This window comes from Petaurus breviceps, unplaced genomic scaffold, assembly GCF_028583685.1.
Source record: "Petaurus breviceps papuanus isolate PSGF00001 unplaced genomic scaffold, PetGlider_PUasm1.0 174, whole genome shotgun sequence".
Classification (NCBI taxonomy): domain Eukaryota; kingdom Metazoa; phylum Chordata; class Mammalia; order Diprotodontia; family Petauridae; genus Petaurus; species Petaurus breviceps.
In genome coordinates, this window is record NW_027185761.1 from 70,864,351 (window position 1) to 70,876,097 (window position 11,747).

An 11,747-nucleotide genomic window follows, 5' to 3' on the forward strand; every position below is an offset into this window, starting at 1 on the left:
TGTCATTATCAGCATCAGTGTTAATATCAGCATCAGCAAAGCAGCATTAGCATCAATATCATCATCAGTGTCACTATCAGCATCAGTGTCAGTATCAGCATCAATGTCAATATCAGCATCAGTGTCAATATCACCATCATTGCCAATATCAGCATCAGTTTCAATATCACCATCATTGTCAATATCACCATAAGTGTCAGTATCAGCATCAGCGTCAATATCATCATCATTGTCAATATTGCATCAGTGTCAGTATCAGCCTAAGTGTCATTATCAGCATCAGTGTTAATATCAGCATCAGCGAAGCAGCATTAGCATCAATATCAGCATCAGTGTCAGTATCAGCATCCTTGCTCTGCTGCTCACTTTAAGTTCTGTACTTGTAGGACCAGGCAAGAAAGGGAGTGCAAGCTTCTTTAATTTAAACTTTATGTTCATGACCTGCTTCCACTGACATAATTATTGCACATGTTTACATAATGCTTTAAGGTTTGCAAAGTATAACATAATCGTTGATGCTTGTCCTGCCGTATCAATTCAGCCAATATACCAACAGATGCAGAGTCATATAGCTTGAAATTTGTTGGGATTTTAATTTTATACTAAGATTCTAATTATATTTACTGACTGTTTCTCGCTTAGCATTGAACAGAGGAAGCTATACTTAGTGGGCAGCTAGGTGGTGCAATGGATAGATGACTAGGCCTGGAGTCAGGAAGACCTCAATTCAAATCCAGCCTTATATATTTACTAGCTATGGGACCTTGGACAAGCCATTGAAATTCTTCCTCAGTTTCCTCAACTGTAAAATGGAGACAATAATGGTATAATAATGGATCATGATAGTTGTAAAGATCTGATGAAATAATATTTCTAAAGCACTTAGTATAGTGCCTGGCACATAGTAGGTGCTATATAACTGTTATTATTCTTACGCTTAGCTATTATAAGAGTTATATAACTGTTAGTTATTATTATAAATGAACTCACTTCTTTCCATTAACTCCTCTTCTGAATTCTTTTCTTTCTAATCCTAGAAAATTTCTGAAAGTCCTCTATTGTCCTCATCCTCTGGCTTTCCTTTTCATTTTCTTATCTAGTGGGTAATTCCTCCTAGGAAACTCTTCTTTCCACCTCTCGTTTTTGGAATCTTCAACTTTTCTAATCACTTTCTTCATCATCACCTACAGAACAGGGCCTAGCACATAGTAGGTGCTTATTAAATGCTTGTTGATTGAGTTGTAGTAGCCACAGCTCCTGCTTCTTTCCTCCTGTTACAGACTCTCTCCCCCTTCCCTGCCCTTCTAGTTTAAGTCTCCAGAAGGCAGAGAGACAGAGAGAGAGAGACAGAGAGAGAGAGAGAGAGAGAGAGAGCTGGGGAGGGAAGGGAAAGTCTCATGCTGAAGTGGAGAGAAGGCTGACCTCAGGGTCAAGATTAACCTAGTCCCAAATCTGCCTGTTATACAGATTAGCTGTGTGATAAGTCACTTAACCCTCTAAGACCTACAGTTTTCAGAGTAGGTGCAAATTTGTTCTACAAAGTTTGAACTCAGTCAAAAGGCCACACCAAGGACCTAGAAAGCCACATGTGGCTTCAAAGCCACAGGTTCCCTACTCCTGTACCCAGACAGGCTGCTTTGGAAACCAAGCCTTTGTTTACAAGATAGGTATACTGAGCCCCTGGCTTTGGAGATAATCCTTAATACTGCGGTAGCACTTTCCATCTTAGGTTTCAGAGATTTCTCATCCTGTTAATTCTTCTGTCCTGGGGTTGAGTCGGAATATGCTAGAATAGATATTAAGATTAAACAACAACAGCCATCTGTCAGTTTCCTTTACTCATGTCTAAAGTTCAACCCTAATGCCCCTCCTACTTTCCTGCTTCAGCCTCTCCAGCTTCTTTTCAGGAAGGGTAGCTAGTAGCCAGAACATTATCTAGGATAGGGCAATGTAGATTTGAATCCTGACTCCACTATTGATCTGTTGTGTAATTGGGTGCACAGCATTTCTCTTTTCCAACCTTAGCATTTCTACCTTGAAAAGGGAGGGAAGAATCCTGGCCTCTGGCTTAATTCCTGGGGAATCACAGAATTTTAGAGCTGGAAGGGAGATATCTCAGTGGCCACTAATCCAACCACATCCTGAAAGGACTCCCTGCTGTTGTGTTCCTGTATGTGGCCTTCAGGGTCTGCTTGAAGGCTCCGGAGGAGAGGATACACCTTTTCCCCCACCTCATAAGGCAGCCCATTCTCCTTCAGGACAGCCCTTATTAACAGCATCTTTGTCCTGCAAAGAGCTGAAATATTCTCTGGAACTGGCTTCCTGTTGCTGCTGGCCTACTATGGTATCACATGAGCAATCTGACAAATCGGATTCCTTTTGTGAATGATAATAATGATGATGATGATGATGATGAAGATATGGACAATAACTAGCATTTGTATAAGTCTTTGAGATTGGCAAAATACAAAAACCCTTATTAAGTGGTGAAAAGCATTGTATTGGGAGAAGAGGAAAGGAGGAGGCAGAAAAAGGTGAATTACATCACACGAAGAGACACAAAGACATATTACAGCAGAAGGAGAGAAGGGAGGGAGAAGAGCATTGTTTGAACCTTGTTCTCTTTGGATTTGGCTCAAGGAGGGAATAACATACTCAGGTATAGAAATCTGACTTGCTTGATAGGCAGTAGGAGGGCAAAGGGGAAAGAAGAAGGAAGGGGTGGCTAGAAGGGAGGGAGGAAGTAGTAAGGGAAAAGGGAAAGAGAAGGGAGGGGGTTGACAAAAGGGAGGGTAGATTGAGGGAGGTGGTAGTCAAAAGCAAAACTAGTGAGGAGGGAAATGGAAAAGGGAGAGAGAAGAATATAAACAGGGGGAAATAGGATGGAGAGAGACACAGATAGTAATCATAACTGTGAATGTGAATGGGATAAACTCTCCCATAAAACGAAGGTGGATAGCAATGGAAGTGGATTAAAAACCATAATCCTACAATATATTGTTTGTGAGAAACACATTTGAAACAGAGGGATACACACAGAATAAAGGCAAAAGACTAGAGAAGAATTTATCATGCTTCAGCTGAAGTGAGAAGAGCAGGAATAGCAATCTTGATGTCAGACAAAGGCAAAGCAAAAATAGACCTAATTAAAAGAGAGGAGGAAGGAAACTACATTCTGTTAAAAGGTACCATAGACAATGAATAATATCATTACTAAACACATATGCACCAAGTAGAATAGCATCCAGATTCTTAGAGAAGTTAAGGGAGTTATAGGAAGAAAGAGACAGCAAAACTATGCAAGTGGGGGATCTTAACCTCCTCCTCTAAGAACTGGATAAATCTAACCACAAAATAAACAAAAAAAGAAGTTAAGGAGATGAATAGCATTTTAGAAAAGTTAGATATGGTTGATCTCTGGAGAAAATTGAATGGGGATAAAAAGGAATATACCTTTCTCTTGGCAGTACATAGGACCTACACAAAAATTGACCACATATTAGGGCATACAATCCTCACAATCCAGTGCAGAAAGGCAGAAATATTAAATGCATCCTTTCAGATCATGATGCAATAAAAATTACATATAATAAAGGGCCATGGAAAGACTACAGATTAATTAGAAAATAAATAATCTGATCCTAAGAATGAGTTGGTCAAACAACAAATCATAAAAAACAATCAATAACTTCATCCAAGAGAATGACAATAATGAGAAAACATACCAAAACTTATGGGATGTAGTGAAAGTGGTTCTTAGGGGAAGTTTTATGTCTCTAAATGCTTAAATGAATAAAATAGAGAAAGAAGAGATAAATGAATTGAGCATGCAACTAAAAAAGCTAGAAAAACAACAAATTAAAAATCCCCAATTAAATACTAAATTAGAAATTCTGAAAACCAAAGGAGAGATTAATAAAATTGAAATTAAGAAAACTATTGAATTAATTAAGAGATGGTTTTATGGAAAAAACCTAAGAAAATACATAAACCTTTGCTTAATTTGATTTTAAAAAATGAAGAAAACCAAATTAGCAGCATCAAGAATGAAAAAAAGTGGATTCACCACCAATGAAGAAGAAATCAAAACAATTATTAGGAACTATTTTGCGCTACTATATGCCAGCAAATTTGACAATCTTAGTGAAATGGGAATATTTACAAAAATATAAATTGCCCAGATTAGTGGATCAGGAAATAAAATAAATAACTGAATTACAGAAAAAGAAATTGAACAAGCCATCAGTGAACTACATAAGAAAAAAATCTCCAGAACCAGATGGATTTATAAATGAATTCTATCAAACATTTAAAGAACAATTAATTCCAAAACTATATAAACTATTTGGGAAAATAGGTGAAGAAAGAGTCCTACCAAATTCTTTTTATAATACAAATATAATGCTGATATCTGAACTGGGAAGAGCTCAAAGAAAATTATAGACTAATTCCCCCAATGAATATAAATGCAAAAATTTTAAACAAAATATTAGCAAAGAGATTACAGCATCTTATCGTGAAGATATACTCTATGACCAGGTAGGATTTATACCAGGAATGTAGATCTGGTTCAATATTAGGAAAACTATCAGCATAATTGACTATATCAACAACAAAACTAAGAGAAATCATATGATTATCTCAGTAGCTGTAGAAAAAAAGCATTAGACAAAATAAAACACCAATTCCTATTAAAAATAGTAGAGAGCATAGGAATAAATGTAGTCTTCCTTAAAATGATAGGTAGCATGTAAGACCATGAGCAAGCATTATATGTAATGGGGATAAGCTAAAAACATTTCCATTAAGATTGAGGGTGAAACAAGGATGTCCATTGTCACCACTGTTATTCAATATGGTACTAGAAATGGTAACTTTAGCAATGAGAGAACAAAAGAAATCAAAGGAATTAGAATAGGCAAAGAAGAAACAAAGCTATCACTCTTTGCAGATGATACAATGATATACTTAGAGAATCCAATAAAAATTATTTAAAATAATAAACAAATTTAGCAAAGCTGCAGGATATAAAATAAACCCACCTGAATCATCGGCATTTCTATATATTACAAACAAAGCCCAACAACGAGATAGAGAAATTCCATTTAAAGTTACTGTAGACATTATAAAATATTTGGGAGTCTACCTGTAAAAACAAATCCAGGAACTATATGAACACAATTACAAAACACTTTTCACAGAAATAAAGTCAGATCTAAGTAATTGGGAAAATATCAGTTGCTCATGGATAGTCTGAGCCAGTATAATAAAAATGACAATTCTACCTAAATTAATTTACTTATTCAGTGCCATACCAATCAGACTACCAAAAATTATTTTATAGAGCTAGAAAAAACAATAACAAAATTCATCTGGAAGAACAAAAGGTCCAGAATATCAAGCAAATTAATGAAAAGAAGTGCAATGGAAGGTGGTCAAGCTGTACCACTTGTATTATAAAGCAGCAGTCATCAAAACTAGTTGGACACTGGCGAAGAAATAGAATGACAGATCAATGGAATAGATTAGGTACACAATAATCAATGAGTATGGTAATCTACCATTTGATAAATCCAAAGACTCTAGCTTCTGGGATAAGAACTCAGTATTTAACAAAAACTGCTGGGAAAACTGGAAAGTAGTATGGCAGAAACTAGGAATAGACCAAAGTCTTACACCATATACCAAGATAAAGTCAAATTGGGTCCTATAAATATATAAATATATATTAAATATTTATATATATATAAATATATAAAGATCAATACTATAGACAAATTAAGAGAGCAAAGAATAGTTTACCTGTCAGATCTATGGAGAAGGGAAGGATTTATGACCAAACAAGATAGCAAACATTATGAAATGCAAAATGGATGATTTTGATTGCATTAAATGGAAAAGTTTTTGCCAATGCAACCCAGCTTAGAAGGGAAGTAGAAAGCTGGGAAACAACTTTTACAACCAGTGTTTCTGATAAAATCCTCATTTCTAAAATAGAGAACTAAGTCAAATTTGTAAGAATACAAGTCATTCCCCAATTGACAAATGATCAAGGAATAAGAATAGGAAGTTTTCAGAGGAAGAAATTAAAGATATCTATAGTCATATAAAAAATGCTCTAAATCACTATTGGTTAGAGAAACGCAAATCAAAACCACTCTGAGGTACCACATCACATCTATCAGATTGGTTAACATGAGAAGACAGGAAAATGATAAATGCTAGAGAAGATGTAGGAAAATTCAAACACTAATACATTGTTGGTGGAATTGTGAACTGATCCAACCATTCGGGAGAGCAATTTGGAACTATGCCCAAAGGGCTATAAAATGTGCATACCCTTTGACTCAACAATACCATTTCCAGCTCTGTGTCCCAAAGAGATCATACAAAGAGGAAAAAGACCCACATGTACAAAAATATTTATAGCAACTCTTTTTTGTGGTGGCCAAGAATTGGAAATTGAGGGGATGCCATCAGTTGGGCAATGTCTGAACAAGTTGTGGTATATTAATGTGATGGAATACTGTTGTGCTGTAAGAAATGATGAGCAGGAAGACTTCAGAAAAACCTGGAAAGGTTTATATGAACTGATGCTGAGTGAAGTGAGCAGAACCAGGAGAACATTGTACACAGCAACAGTCACATTGTGCGATGCCTAACTTTGACTTATCTCTTCTTAGCAATGCACGGATCTAAGACAGCTCCAAAAGACTCATAATGGAAAATGCTGTCCACATCCAGAGAAAGAGCTTTAGAGTCTGAATGTAGATCGAAGCATATTATTTGCTCTCTCTCTGTTTTTTGTTTCGTCTTTCTTGTGGTTTCTGCCATTGGTTCTAATCCTTCTTTACAACATGACTAATGTGAAAATAGATTTGGTACGAAAGTACATGTAGAGCCTATATCAATTTACACATCTTGGGGTCGGGGGAAGGGAGAGATGGGGAGAAAATTTGGTTCTCAAAATCTTATGGAAGTGAATGTTCAAAACTAAAAACAAATAAATACATTTCATTAAAAAAAAAGGAAAAGAAAGGTTTGCAAAGTGCTTTTTAAATATGTTCTCATTTGATCTTCTTCATTGCCCCGGGAGGTGGGGGCTGTTGTTATCCCATTTTATAGATAAGATGTAAGCTTCTTGAGGGGAGGGCTCTTTTTTTCTTTGTATCCCCAATGCTTATTGCGCAGGGTCCAGTGTGGAGTATGTACTTAATAAAGCACTGACTGATTGACTTTGATGCCAGAGAGGCCACATGGTATATAGTAAAAATAGCTTTGGAGTCTGAGTCAGGACCTGGATTCTAATTCTGCCTGTGCCACTTAGAAATTCTCCCCTTCCCACCCCCTGAGCACATCAGTTAACCACACCTCAGTATGATGATATACCTATAGAGCCTCAGTTTTATTATCTGTCAAATGGGAATAATGACATGCCTGATAATAATACTTCACAGGATTGTTGTGAGGTCCAACAGAAACAGCATTTTTTGAAGTACCTGCCATGTTCCAGGACTCTGCTATGGGGCTACGAAGATAACTTCTAGTGGGGGAGAAACGATGCCAATATGGCATTTTGTAATGCTACAGTAATAATAGTAACAGTAACAATAATAAGAATTAGTGACGTTTATACAGGGCCTCCCAAAAGTCTTAGTGCACTTTTAAGCTTCAATGGGTATTGAAGCTTAAAACTTGGGGCTGCTAGGTGGTGCAGTGAACAGAGCACCAGCCCTGGAGTCAGGAGGACCTGAGTTCAAATTCGACCTTAGACACAGCACACAAAAAACTAGTCATGTGATCTTGGGTGAGTCACTTAACCCCAATTGCCCTGCCTTTCTCCCTCCAAAAAAAAAAAGTAAAAAAAAAAGCTTAAAACTGTATTAAGACTTTTGAGACCCCCACTTTTCATGCCTTTTCTAACTTGAACCCAGAGGAGGCCTGTGACAGGCACCCAGGTATGAATATCACCGCTTTACAGAGAAAGACGCTGAAGCTCTCACCAGTAAAGTGACTTGCCTAGGATTACAAAACTCCAAAATCACACGTGAGCAGAGCCAGGGCTCCCCAGCTCCAAGGACAACCTTCTCTCTATTCTGCCACCGAGGGTCCCGGGCTGATCTAAATGTCACCCTTACTGTCATTGTTCCTGTGCTGCTTGTTTAAAAGGCTCGCGACCTTTTCTCGGATGAGCAGTTGGGAGCTACTTTCATTTCCAAACTGAGCCTACTTTTCGTCAGTCTGGTAGGTGAGGCCAGCCTGATGCTGTCTTGGGCTCACTGAGCCACCAGACAATGGACAGTGAGAGCTGAATGTCTTTTTTTTATTCTGCTCCATAAAACATTTTATTTCTTTTAAAAATTAAAGAAGTTTATTGGTGCTTTTGACAGCAATTTCTAGAATAAAACATTACATTTTAGGTCATTCTTGTTAAACTATTTTGGGCTGGAGTCAGAAGACCTGAGTTCAAATCTCACACGACACAGTTAATAATTGTGTGACAGTGGGCAAGTCACTTAACCTTTCAACTGTAAAATGGAGATAGGAATAGCCCCTGCCTCAGTGGACTGTTGTGAGGATCCAATGAGAAAACAGAGGCACAATACTTTGCAAACTTGAGCTTGCTTATTGGGTTGGGAGAGAGTGGGCAGTGTCAGCAGGCACCGGGAGCTTTGGAAGTCCAATGTGGAAAGAAGGTGGTTCCCTGAGCAGAAACAGGGCTGAGTTTGGGGAGAAATACAGCGCATTCCTTTCTGGCCCCAGACTCTGAGATGCCCCTTCTCCTTGCAGCTTGCAGCGGTCTGTGATGTGTTTGTGGAGAACTACGTTCCTGGCAAGCTGCTTGAAATGGGTCTGGGCTACGAAGACATAAGGGAGGTTGCTCCCCACGTTGTCTACTGCTCCATAACAGGTACTTACCTGGTATCGGGTTCCAGCATCCCGCAGGGAGGAGGGCCAAGAGCTAGGGGGCGACAGGAGAAGCCACTGCCTGGTGATGCTTTACCCCAAATGAATTTTTTCTGGACTGCTTCAGCCTAGAGAGGGGTGGGGCCCTTTGGACAAATTCTCTTCCTCTTCTACCCTTAGTAACCAACCACAAAATCCAACATGAGACATACAAACAAGACTTTTGGAAACAAGATTGTACAGGAAGCCGTGAGGCTTTGCTCTTTGTTTGGGGGAAAGGCAGAGAAGCTTTCCCAAGATGCACCAGAAGGCTGTGGTTCCCCTGTCCCCTTCCCAATTCATTTCTGGATGTTTTCCCGGATTTTGTTGGGGTGATTTCCATTATTTTTACCGTTCTTGCCAGCTTCCATGGTCATTCATTTGGCTACTTAACTTAGCATCTTGCATTTACCTCCAAATTTCCCATTTGTCTTTGTACCAGGGAAAGGGCTTTGATCAGTTTGAGGAGAGCTTGTTGAGAGATGACAGAATACAATGAAGGGGGCACAAGGCACTCAATTCTCTGGTGTCCAGTGACTAGGGCCACTCGAAGCCAGGGTGAGCTGTATGTGCTTGCCCAGGCTGCCTTTTCTTTGGTTCAGAGCATGTCTAGAGACTTCCGCATCTTTAAGGGCGGTGAGGCCTGGGAGGGCCTATGATGGAAGCCACCCAGCAGCCCTGACAACCACAGAGAGCTCCCCTGCCCTGCCCTGGACCCCAGAGGCCCTCAGGTGTGAGGTGAGTGTGAGACTGCCCCACGCCTGATTTTCATTCTGAGAAGCTCTCAGTTTACTGCCCAACAGCAGCCCCTGCTGGTTAAATGTAAATCGAGGCTAGTAGACAATTGTAAAACCCAAATGGGGTCAGAAGAGTGGGGCTCTTCAGGGTTGAAGCGATTGAACAGTACCAATCCCTAGGGTAGGGTGGCCGCCAGGCTCAGGTGAAGTTGTTCTGGTGAATCACTGAGGGCCTCAAGCCAGAAAGTCATGGGCTTGGAACCAGAAGAGGGTGTGGGGGCCATGGAGTCCAGACACCCCACACTGTGCAGATGAGGATACTGAGGCCCAGAGTGGGAGGTGCTTGCCCAAGATCTCACAGATACTAATGGAGGGAGGTGGGATTCAAACTCAGGGCCTCTGGTGCCTGGTCCAGCGTTCTTTACCCTACACCACACCACCATCCCATTCTGCAAACATCAGAGGGCCATATCAGTTTCCGTTACTGCTGTTAGAGCTTATCCCCGAGCCTGTAATGGTCATTGGTCAGAGTTTAGGAGTGGGGAGGGGCCTCAGATGGCCAGCTCCTTCATTCTGTGGATGAAGGAAGTGCGCCCGAGTGAGGCTGAGGAATGCATCTTGGGACCACAGGAGAACTGGGATTCAGATCCAGGTCCTCTCTCCCTTGTACTAGAGCATCTCCCCATTCACAGTCTTCATGTTAAGGCATGGCAGGGATGGCCCGTAGCAAAGCAAGGTTCCCTCTCTGTTGTCCCTGCAGCATCCTTGGGGCTTTTCAGCCAAGGGACTGATGCGCTTTATTAAAAGAGGTGAGATCAGAGTGTTTCACAGGTGCCTTGCATTTTTGCCTCCTGGTCCCTACCAGGTCCCCTTCTCCACCTGACCCACTAGGGGAGCCTTCCCTTGTCACAAGGAATAACTGGTGGCCAGAACCAACCATGACCAATGCAGCAAGAGCGTCTGGAAGGCTCGCCTTGTTATCAGGCACAGCTTTCCCCTCAGTCCTCCTTCCAGAGAAGCTCCTACAAGCACACATTTAATTCTTAGTGTCGATAGAGACCGAGAGGCAAGTGATGTCAGCAAAATCAGAGGCAAACACAGCAACAGAATAATTCCACTGACCCAGCAAAAGCATTTATTAAGCAGCTGTTATGGTGCTAAGTATTGGGGATACACTCAATGTTTCAATCAACAAACAGGCATTATGTTAGAGATGCAGAGAAAGAGGAGGCAAGGGAATGGAGCAAGCACCTATTAAATGCCTACTGTTTGCCAGGCATAGTGCACAAGGCCTGGAGTCAGGAAGACTCCAGAAGCTGAGTTCAGATCTAGCTGTGTGACCCTGGGCTAGTCACTTTACCCTGCCAGCCTCACTTTCCTCATCTGTAAAATGAGGTGGAGGAGATGGCGATCCCTCCAGTGTGTCTGCCAAGAAAACCCCCAGTGGGGCAGTGGATAGCCAGACAGGACTGAGAAAGAGGCTGGAAGTGCCCAGTGCTTTACACAGATTATCTCATTTGATTCCCACAGCAACCCTGGGAGCAGATGCCACTCTTATCGCCGCTTTACGGTTGAGGACATTGAGGCAAACAGAGGTTCCATGCCTAGTCCAAGGTGGTACATACAGCCAGTTAGGGGGCTATGGCTGCACAGCCTCGCACTTGGTGCACTCTGGAGCCCCCTAGTGACCACGAAGGGAAATGGTTCTGGTCCTCACGCACATTCTGACGTGTGCTGCGGGCGTATATAGGTATTCTATTTGTATATGCATACATGTACATACCTAGATGCGTATGCCTTATATAAAATGCATGTATTGTGTGTATAACGCGCACACACACATGTTTCATGGACATCTTCATAGAGAATAGGTACAGTGTGACCTTGGAGGCACAGAAGAGCCCAGGTGAGATCCTACATTTAACTAATCATATTTCCGCATTCATGTTGCACTTCTCTCTGACCATGCACATGGGTACCGAAGGCAAGGAACGAGGCCATCTCCCTCCCTGAAGTCCCCCAGGCCAGGGGAATGTCAGGAAGTGAAATATTCTGGTAGCTGCC

General features: G+C 40.9%; 1 protein-coding gene across 3 annotated transcripts in view; it reads left to right on the top strand.

The window, feature by feature from the left end:
* The window catches only part of SUGCT (succinyl-CoA:glutarate-CoA transferase), a 667,680-nt gene that overhangs the window by 26,931 nt on the left and 629,002 nt on the right, over positions 1 to 11,747 (top strand). For all 3 annotated transcript variants that reach the window (XR_011167603.1, XM_069084394.1, XM_069084395.1), the window contains exon 6: positions 8,791 to 8,911. Coding sequence is in view for 2 of the 3 variants with exons in the window: in XM_069084394.1 (XP_068940495.1) it covers positions 8,791 to 8,911 (121 nt within the window). In the remaining variant the exon portion in view is untranslated. The remainder of the gene's footprint in view (positions 1 to 8,790; positions 8,912 to 11,747) is intronic.